General features: G+C 42.9%; 1 protein-coding gene across 4 annotated transcripts in view; it reads left to right on the forward strand.

Annotated features, from left to right (window-relative positions):
* The window catches only part of UGLYAH (ureidoglycine aminohydrolase), a 152,993-nt gene extending 143,235 nt beyond the window's left edge, over positions 1–9,758 (forward strand). For 3 of the 4 annotated variants that reach the window (XM_086493117.1, XM_086493115.1, XM_086493116.1), the window contains one exon: positions 9,433–9,758. Coding sequence is in view for 2 of the 4 variants with exons in the window: in XM_086493115.1 (XP_086349241.1) it covers positions 9,433–9,514 (82 nt within the window). In the remaining 2 variants the exon portion in view is untranslated. The remainder of the gene's footprint in view (positions 1–9,432) is intronic. The other variant, XR_015185628.1, reaches the window with a different exon arrangement.
* The last annotated feature ends 1,345 nt before the right edge of the window (positions 9,759–11,103 follow it).

Consider the following 11,103-nt stretch of genomic DNA (forward strand, 5'->3'; position numbering starts at 1 on the left):
ATTGCATAGAAAGTGACCCAAAATGGTATATTGATGAAAAATGATGCATATGTATGCTTTTTATGCTTATGCGAGTGATCCCACAAATTTAGGGATTTTTCTGACTCCGTTTGGGATTTTTCGCATTAAAAAATGGTATTTTTTGGGTCAAAAATGACTTGAAAAGACCTAGTTTTGGTCCAAAGTAGAAAAATGGCACAAAAATTGACACATCAGCTGAAAATGCTGTGGGTAAGAGAGAGAGGGCTGAGAGAGAGGGCTGCTTTTTACAGAAAAAATCTGCAATTTATCACTACTGTGTAATAGCTTCCATGGTTGCCCAATCTATGTGTACTGCAGTCCCACCTCTTCGCAATCTTGTATTTGAGCTTGTGAGGGAGTGAATTAAGGTTTCCCCTTATCAAAATGGTGTGTGGGCTTCACTTTAGAAGCTCATAAATCTCTGCAAAATCAGAAAATTGTCGTCGTGAAGGTGGAAGCTCGAGCATTCCTTTCAATCGTTTGATGTTACGACTATGAAATTGGGGGCAAGGCTACATGATACCATGAAAGAGGTTTGGGTTTTGATTGAGAATTGTGCTTGTATGAGCATCGAGGTTTCATGGCTGAAACATTAGTGTTTTTCAATGGTCTTTTTAAGTGAAATTGAATGTGATTTGGTGATCCTCTCATCATAATCTCGACCTTAAGAACAAGCAAACTCCAAGCACGATAGGAAAGAGGGTTTGTGACTTTGCTGTCACGAACGCTCTTAGATTTTCTGTCACCCTTAGAAAGAGGGTTAGTGATTCTCCACAAATGCTTTCTCACAAGTGTTTGTGACTCTCATCACGAACTCTCACAGCCAGAGGTTCTGCACCTTCCCAGCTAGACCGCACACATTCCGACATCTTTCTGGTGAACCCGACGCGAAGCAGGTGGGGTGGGGGTTCAAAAACTTGTTTTGAAAGGTTTAATTACAAATAATTAAAGCTATGGATCAACAAGAGCAACAAGGCATGCATTTTGATCAAGGCACAATGCAAATGTTGTAAAGAATGAGGATGCAAGAGAGCTACACAAGACAAGCACAAAGCACAAAGCACACAGAGATGGAAAGCTTCTTCTTCTTCTTCTCAGAAAAGAGAGTACAAAATGACTAAGTGCTAAAGCTGAAAAGTAGTACATATGTACATGCGGTCACTAAGTGTGAACTCGCTAGAAGCGTACTAGGCTGGCACTATAAGTGTAGTCCAGCTGTAGAATCACTGGCAGAGATCCTCCGTGTCGGTCACCTAACGCGCCAGTGAGTAAATGCCGTAAGCGGCCAAGACCCGTAGTGGATGCCAGCTCAAGGTGTAGAGCTCGACATCTCAACACTCCCCCTCGAGCTCTGCATGTCGCAGAGTCCAAGCATAGTCCGGAAACGTCGAAGCTTCTCAGCTCCGAGGGCCTTGGTAAAGATATCCGCTATCTGCTCCTCTGTGCTGACGTAGACCAAGTCGATGTCGCCCGCCAACACTCGCTCTCGAACGTAGTGGTAATGGACCTCTATGTGTTTGGTCCTGGCATGGAACACTGGGTTCCTAGCCAACTGCATGCTGCTGAGATTGTCACAATGGATGAAAATCTGCTGGTCCACCTGCACTCCCAAGTCCTCAAGTAATGTGCATAGCCAAGCTACCTCGCACGCCGCAGCTGCTGCACCTCTGTACTCGGCCTCTGTGCTCGATAAAGCAACCGTAGGCTGCTTTTTGCTGCTCCAAGTAACAGCAGCACTCCCAAAAGAGAACATGAAGCCACTCGTAGATCTCCTATCAACAATGCTACCTGCCCAATCTGCATCTGTATACCCATACAATGGTAATGGTGCATCTGCTGCATAGAACAATGCGTAGTCAAGAGTACCTTGCACATACCTAAGTGTGCGTCGTACTCCATCCAAATGTGGCTTCCTCGGAAGTTGCATGAACTGACTCTCCAAGCCTACTGTGTAGCTCAAGTCTGGCCTCGTGATAGTCAAGTAGATTAGACTACCCACAATCTTCTTGTACATGTTGACATCCTCAACAACATCACCCTTCTCTGCACTCAGCTTTGCATTCACATCCAAGGGAATAGAAATTGGCTTACAATCAGCCATACCATACTTTGACAACATGTCCAAAGCATACTGTCTCTGTGATAGCCATACACCCTCTGGAGTCCTGATCACTTCAATGCCAAGAAAGTAGCGCAACTCGCCTAAATTTTTCATTTCAAACTCCTGTTTGAGAAGACCCTTCACATGGTCAATCTCCATAGCATTGTCACCGACAATAATAAGGTCATCTACATATATGGTAATGACCACAATCCCCACATCACTCTCACGTACATAGAGTGAATGATCAGCATGAGCTCTCCTAAAACCAATACTGACAAGATACTTGGCAATCCTGTCATACCATGCTCTAGAGCCCTGCTTCAAACCATACAAAGATTTGAGAAGTCTACATACATAATCTGGGTAACCTGGATCGACATAACCAGGTGGCTGATCCATATACACTTCCTCTTGCAACTCACCATTCAAGAAGGCATTCTTTACATCCATTTGATGCATAATCCATCCTCTAGATGCAGCCACTGCTATGACAGCTCTCACTGTCGTCATCTTTGCCACTGGAGCAAAGGTCTCCTCATAGTCTATGCCATACGTCTGTGCATAACCCTTTGCGACCAGCCTTGCCTTGTGACGCTCAATGTTACCATCAACCTTATGCTTGGTTTTATACACCCATTTGCAGCCAATAGCTTTCTTGCCACTTGGCACCACTTGGCAATGGCACCAACTCCCATGTGTCATTTGCTTCCAATGCAGCCATCTCTTCATTCATTGCATCATCCCAATGCACATTTCCAACTGCATCCTCAAAACATGTGGGCTCCACATCCTGTATCACCTTAGCCATGTAGGCTTGGTGATGCGCTAGATACCCATCATAAGTCAATTTCTGAACTGGATTTCTGACTCTATTAGATCTGCGCGGTCCTGGGTCACTCCTTTGCCCTCTAGCATCTTCTTGTACTTTCCTTACACCAGGTGTCCTAACAGCCGGAATTCCAAATTCCTCATCAAGACTTTGTTCAGAACCATTTGAATCCATGTCTACATGTGAAAAACCTGATGATGCATCAACCATAAAGGGAGGTTCATCAACCTTTTCCTTTCCTTTTCGTGATACATTCCCTGTACCTGTTGGTGGAGTAACCTGCGTACGTAGTCTACCATTCCATGGTTTCTCAACAGAGCCACGAGAAGAGGACTCTTGTGGTCCACTCAAAACCTGTGACTGTGGCCTCACATTTTGTACAACCACATCATCTTTTACATCAGCCCCAATAGTGCCATGTGCATTGCTGTACCAGCTGCTCATCTCATCAAAGACTACATCTCTGCTCACTCGTAATTCTCGTGTAGTAGGATTGTAGCACCTGTACCCCTTTTGTTCAAGGGAATATCCCACAAGAATACATTTCTCTGCTTTAGGATCCAATTTCCTACGCAACTCATCTGGTACATGCACGTAAGCTATGCAGCCAAACACTTTCAAGTGTGCCAAATCAGGCTTTGTACCTGTAAACTTTTCCTCAGGTGTTACATCATGCACCGCAGCTGTAGGTGTCCTGTTCATAATGTACACAGCTGTATTTATAGCTTCAGCCCAGAAATGATGAGGCATGTTCTTCTCATTCATCAATGCACGTGCAACCTCTGCAATGTGCCTGTTTTTCCTTTCTGCGACCCCATTCTGCTGTGGAGTATATCTGCATGTAAACTGCCTGTGTATACCATGCATTCGCAGAAAATCTAAAAAATCATTGGAGAAGTACTCTCCCCCTCCATCTGACCTCAATGTCTTGATTTGCATATCTGTCTCCTTCTCAATCATGACTTTGAAGTCTTGAAAGTGACCAAACACTTCACTTTTGTTACGCATGAAGTAGACCCATACTTTCCTTGTATGGTCATCAATGAAAGAGACATAATACCTGCAACCATGTATACTTGCAGTATCGGTTGGACCCCAAACATCTGTGTGCACCACCTCAAGTGGCTTTTTACAAATTGCGCTCATGTGGAAATGAGCCCTTTGACTGTTTTCCAAACTGGCATGCTGCACACACTTTATGCATACCATCCACCTTGAATTTGGGCAAACCTTTTACAATCTGTTTTGATTGCATGCTGCGCAATCTCTGCTCATTGACATGGCCAATGCGTTTGTGCCAAATGTCAACATCAGCCACAACACCTGTGTCCTGTGCAAATAATGCAGCTTTTACCTCAGGCATGTCTACATTCAGCGTAAACATTCTGCCCACACATTTGCCCTCTGTGATCAGCTTACAGCCATTCTGGAAATCTTCTACATAACAGCCATTTGGATTGAAGCGAACCTGCAAACCCTGCTCAACCATTTGTCCAACAGAAACAAGATTCTTTGTAATGTTTGGGACATGAAGTACATCTGCTAAGTACTTTGATTTCCCACTCTTCGTATTTAGAGGTATGTCCCCTACATGAGCAATGGGGTGAGCTGTGTCATCTCCTGTCTGCACATAGCCTGACACATCTGGTTTGCGCATATCTCTAAACCACTCTCCACGAGACGTCATGTGATTAGAGGCACCTGAATCCACATACCAAACATCATCTTGGGTGGAATTCTCTGCAGTCATTGTATTCATTACATGCTGCATAACAAACATGCGCTCGTTTTTGCTGTCATCTGCATCTCTGCTAGTAGATGCATAGTTGCCCTGTTCTCTCTTTCTACTTGCTTTTCCCTTTGGACAGTCACGTGACATGTGACCTCTTTCACCACAAGTCCAACATTCTCTACTATCTGGAGTATGTTGCTGCCTGCTTGATCCTGCACCATGACCTCTTTGACTCCCCCTGCCTTGAGACTGGTTTCCCCTGCCACCTGTATTGTTTTGATTTGATTGACCTTCCAGAAATTGGCCCCTGCAACCCCTTGGGCCTCGACCACGACCTCTACCTCTACCTCTGTTGGAGTTAGAATAGAAGGCCTGTTCAGAATTATTTCTGCCATGAGAAGAAGATGTGTCAAGGTTCTTCTCCTCAAGAATAAGCATAGAAATCAAATCTTGGAACACGGGGATGTCGTCTCTTGTATTCATGGAAGACCTAAAATGTACATACTCATCTCCTACACCATCCAAGCATGCACGGACAATGTCATCGTCTTCCACTGAGACTTTAATAGATCCAAGAGCCTCAATGATACTCTTGATCTTCAAAGCATAATCATTGATGGAGAGGTTGTTCCTCTTAACCTGATTTAGCTCCGACTTTAGTTGAAGCTTCCTGGCCTTTGTGTTCACCTCGAACACTCTGCCTAAGTTTTTCCATGCAATGGCGGGGGTTTCAGCATCCTGTAGATAGCCCATCATGCCATCTGTGATGCTCATAGAAAGCCAATACATCACTTTGCTCTGGCCTTGTTGCCAGTCCCTCAAAGCTTTCCTTTGTTCTGCTGTAGCATTTGCCTCGGGAATCTCTGGTTCCTTTTCATTGTCTCCTTCTACATAGTCCCAATAACCTTTTCCTTTTAGGAAATTTGTTATTCTGAACTTCCATGCAGGGTAGTTATTTTTCTCAAGCTTCTCAGTAACAATCTGACTGAAACCGTCAGACATCTTGAAGCACTAAGACAAAATAGCTGCAATCTGCAAAAACCTGCAAATCTGCTGAACCTGCTATCGTGGTTCCTGTAATGCTTTCTACACTCAACGAGTATCCACAATCAAGCGTACATACAACCACTGTACTTGTACAGTAAATCTCTGTATACTGCACTTTGGAGACCTGTTCAGAAACTTGTGCGAAAAACCCCTAAAAAAATTTTCGCTGCGCGAGGCGCCTTCGGCATCTGGTCGTGGATTGCGAACGAAGGGATTGTGATGCTCTTGCTCTCTTAGCCTCTCTTGCCTGCACCAGGCTCTGATACCATGTAAAGAATGAGGATGCAAGAGAGCTACACAAGACAAGCACAAAGCACAAAGCACACAGAGATGGAAAGCTTCTTCTTCTTCTTCTCAGAAAAGAGAGTACAAAATGACTAAGTGCTAAAGCTGAAAAGTAGCACATATGTACATGCGGTCACTAAGTGTGAACTCGCTAGAAGCGTACTAAGCTGGCACTATAAGTGTAATCCAGCTGTAGAATCACTGGCAGAGATCCTCCGTGTCGGTCACCTAACGCGCCAGTGAGTAAATGCCGTAAGCGGCCAAGACCCGTAGTGAATGCCAGCTCAAGGTGTAGAGCTCGACATCTCAACAAATGTTTCAAGCATTCGCGATGTTTATGCAACAACAACAGGCTCCCGAAAGAAGGGAGGTGTCAGCAACGAAATCCCTTCAAGCTATTGTGAACAAAATGGACCAATTTGAAGGGAAAGATGTCACAAAGTTTCTGTAAAGGAGATGAAGCTACAACGGGTTCCAAAGGTGGACATGATTCATAGTTTAAAGCTTGTTGTGGTCCCCGAGATTAGAGACCATGTAAGCGGAATCAGGGAGAAGCATGGAGAAGGTTGGTAGCAATTTAAGTTAGCCCTAAAGGAGGAATACTTTATGGAGGACTCTGAAAGGGTTACAAAAAGGACTGGAATGGGTTGCAAAGCCAAAAGGACTTTCCTTCACCGAACTGTTGAGAGAGTTTGAGCGGCGCTATGCTCAACTGTCAGGAACAGAGCGGGCTACTTTGGATAGTGAAAAGACCAAATTATTCCTTCAAGCTGCAGGTCATGAGCTCCAAGAAAAGCTAGAGCTACTCCTTGAAGACAAGAGTACAGAAAAGGGTCTAAAGGCTGAGTGGAAAGAGGTTGAAGACGCAGTCTCATTGCTTGCTAAGAGGCAACGTCGTAGAGACAAGATAGTGGTGAATGGTACTACCTCTCCTCCTAGCACATCAGAGATTCCACCAAAGATAACTGTTGTTAGTCCAAAAGGTGATAATTCAATGCTTGATGAGCTTGTTAAGGGCATGCGAGAAATGAAGCTAAAGCTAACAAGGCTTGAACAGAAAGGACAACCTGCTGCTGCAGGACAAAAATCCCAAAGCAAAGAAGGATTTGTGCACAAATGCATATAGTGTGATGGCACAGACCATGGCAGAAGGGATTGTGATAGCTTTAGTGATGCCTTAAAAAGAGATCTTGTGTTTTTTAAGGATGGTAAGATCCATCTGCGGGAGACAGGTATGCCATTAGGAACTAACTTTGGAAAAGAAGGTATACGGAAGTTAGTGGAGGATATGGCAACTAGTCATGCTATTTCTGCAGTGGGGACTGCTACCTATGGGGAAAAGATAGAGCTAATTCCAAAGAAAGTGTTAAAGTATACTCCATATGATTTTGAGGAGGTTGATAGCTTGTGGCCATATGCAGTAGCCTCAGCCGAAAAAGGGAAGGTAACTAAACAGGTATTACATGAAACTGGTGATTGCATACGCCATACAACAGGTTGGGATGACCCTATAGACTCTTTATCTTTACATGCCTATCTTGCAAAATACTATAACAATGAAGCAATTGTGGAAGAGAAGCGCAGACGTGAGAATTGAGATGCAGGTCCTTCTACTTCAAAGAGGGTTACAAGAGCTGGTGGAAGAAAGGGAAGGTAACTAAACAGGTATTACATGAAACTGGTGATTGCATTCGCCATACAACAGGTTGGGATGACCCTGTGGACTCTTTATCTTTACATGCCTATCTTGCAAAATGCTATAACAATGAAGCAATTGTGGAAGAGAAGCGCAGACGTGAGAATGGAGATGCAGGTCCTTCTACTTCAAAGAGGGTTACAACTAGCCTCAGCCGAAAAAGGGAAGGTAACTAAACAGGTGTTAAATGAAACTGGCGATTGCATACGCCATACAACAGGTTGGGATGACCCTATGGACTCTTTATCTTTACATGTCTATCTTGCATAATGCTATAACAATGAAGCAATTGTGGAAGAGAAGCGCAGACGTGAGAATGGAGATGCAGGTCCTTCTACTTCAAAGAGGGTTACAAGAGCTGGTGGAAGAAAGGATCCAGGACCTTCTTATGAGGCTCCACCACATGTGCCTCCTCCTCCTGAGATTCCTATGGAGGAGGCATCTACAAGGAAGAAGAAAGAGCAAGGAAAAGCTAAAGCAAAAGGCCCTGCATACAAACTACAATCTGACATTGAAGCTGCCACAAACTTAAAGCAGATATTGGAGGAAAGGATTTTGAATAGCAAAGTTGAGTTTACCTTGGGTGTTTAGAGCACGGCTACATACAAGCTCTGTCAATTGGGGGCAGTCTTTTGGCTTCTGCAGGCAGAGGCTTCAAGGGATTTTAACTTGATATCGATGGTTGTGTGTACAAAATTCCATCAACAAGTCCTTATGATACCCTTCTGTGTGACAGAAATTAGTATATCATTTACTCAAGCAACATGGACTATAGTGATGATTGAAGTTAAAATGAAAAACCTGTCCATCAAATGTGTCCTGAATTCCATTATAACATAATAATGTTTGAAATGTGGAAATAACACAACATTTGGAAATAATTTCCCTATTGCCAGTGGGTATGCAATTACTATCAATACGTGAGACGAAATCTGTATGTAGGAGCTGTTATGTGTTGGCTAGGTGGTAGCTCTTCTGTGGTAGAGTTTTTTGTTGAGCTCCATCAGTAGTAAAGATTTCTGGATGCAGTTCAAGGGATTGTGACTTATCTCTGATCATGTGTGGTAGAGTACACCTTTCTCTATTTATCAGGAGTTGCCACTCAATGTTCGTATCAATTGTGTTATTTGGGTCTAGAAGCCTTTGAACTGCATGTGCACCATGACTAAGCAGTTGTTTATGTATTATGTTAAAAGTTCCACAGTACACGGGTGATGCTTATACATGGTGGGATACGCACTCCCAAAACAACTCTGCATGGATGACAAAATTCTTTTTACCACCAATAGACCTGGGCTCATGAGGTTCTGGAAGACTTTGAACTGGGTACACCACCATGGCCAGGAACCATGAGTTGAAAAAACAAGACTCTGGTGCACATGGGATGCGTCTAGCGTCATGGGATTCTTGCTGCATTGTCAGCGTCCCAAAAGAAACACTTTTGACGAAAGACAAAATGTTGTCAGAAGTAACCTGGTCACCAAGGGACCTGATTTTCAATCATATCGTATTGAAGTGGGTGAGCAGGTAAGATTCCCCACATGTGCAGCCGAAATGAAGAGAAATAGAAATACTTTGTATTGATAAGCACTAATTTGCATTGTACATGAAGTTTCATATGAATGGATTGAAGTAGCACAGCAATAGCAAATAGTGCTGTGTGTAAACCGAAGGTCAAGTTTACTCTTCTTATCCTCTCTATTTTTGTTGACGAACAGGTATGGTGCACTTGGCCGTACAAGAACCCGATATTTGCTCTACAAAGATGTCAACAGGGACCCTCTACTTAGTTTCAGCTAGGACTGCAGTGATGCAGGCCTTAGAAACAAGCTTACATAGTTTTTATGTTAAATTAAGAGGAGTTTCTTTAAATTAGTCCTTGTATGTTTTTGTTTTTAGTAGGCTCTATCAAAGCTATATATCCATATTGGTGTGCTGAAAATGACGTCGCTGTTTCTCGATCTGTCACATTCATTGGCAGAAACTTTGAGGAGCCATCTGACAGCAATTTAATCATTAAATTGAAGTTTCTTATTTATGACAATCAAGTTCTTAACTTCTTGTTCATTTTATTGTTTCATTGGTCATTTCAGGTTAGCAGACATCAGCTATCATGATTTCCAGCATATTGTGTTATCTAGTACACCTTCGTGATGCATTGCCTTATAGAGTGGTTGGTAGTATGATGAGTGCAGAGAGACTCGGGTACACCTACAATGTCAGGTGGCACTCAGTGCGTGTACCTATAGGAATGCACATACCTAAGTGTACTTTCACCGGTGGAAATTCCAAAATTCTGGCTAGATTTCATGCTTGTCTTGAAGAAAAGCGGCAAAATTTTATATATTTTAGTGTAGAAGCTAGAAAATCCTTCAAATCCGATGCAACAACCAGAAAAACTTTAATTGTGCTGTGTGTGTTTATTGAAACTCGTTAGTGTTTTGTGGCTTGACCTCTTTATTGCTCAATGAAGGAGCTTCATCTTCCCTAGGGGACTGCATCATCATCCCTCAATCAAGGGTTCTCCATCAAGCAAGGATTTACCCTCTCTCGATTGATTCAAGGGATACAAAATGGTGCACAAAACGGTGGTTAAGTCCTACCACAACATTCTGCAAATCTTTAACCCCCTGAAGGAAAGTTAGATAGAGCACATTGTTTCCTAGTTTGAGGAGGGCTAAGAAAGCCATCTCTCACCAAGGATGAGCAAATGTATGAAAGAGTGCAAGAATTACAACATTCAAACTCTGAAAGAAGAAACACGCACTCCAGGAGATTTTGAAGTTTTTTAATAACCTTTGTTGCAGGGTTTTAGAGTGTAGCTGATTAGGATGTAGAAGTAACTTGTGTCTTCTGGCCATGGACGGTGACAGTACTACAAACCTTCATGTTCTTGAGGGAGGGAACAAGGGACGAAGAGGGAAAATAGAGTCTAGGTGGTGATCAAAGCTGAACCAAAAACAAGATTGGATATGGTGCAGGAAATGTAAGAAGCTATGGAAACTTGAAATAACAAAATGTACACCCGTTTAAGAAAGAAATGCTAGAAGAAATGTGAAATGAGATGTATGTAACACCAAGTTCTTTTGAGAATAGAGTGAATGTATTGCAGTGACTTTCAAAAAAATGGATGAGACATGTGCTAGCTTTGACTCTTGGAATAACATGTATGGTAGATGAAAACATTGTAATCAGAAGCAGGATTGATACATGGACAAGGAAAAGTCTATACAAATACCATAACCCAAATAACAAGGTAATTATAGGAGAAATGAAAGAGTCAACATTGCATGTACAGAGAGGGCTAAGTCTTTCCCTAATGTTGCCTTGAATAAGATGGCTAGTGTTTTCATTTAAAAGAGGCGGTCAAGAAGTGATGCCAAAGAGCT

This window comes from Adiantum capillus-veneris, chromosome 21, assembly GCF_014529385.1.
Source record: "Adiantum capillus-veneris isolate H3 chromosome 21, ASM1452938v2, whole genome shotgun sequence".
Lineage (NCBI taxonomy): Eukaryota > Viridiplantae > Streptophyta > Polypodiopsida > Polypodiales > Pteridaceae > Adiantum > Adiantum capillus-veneris.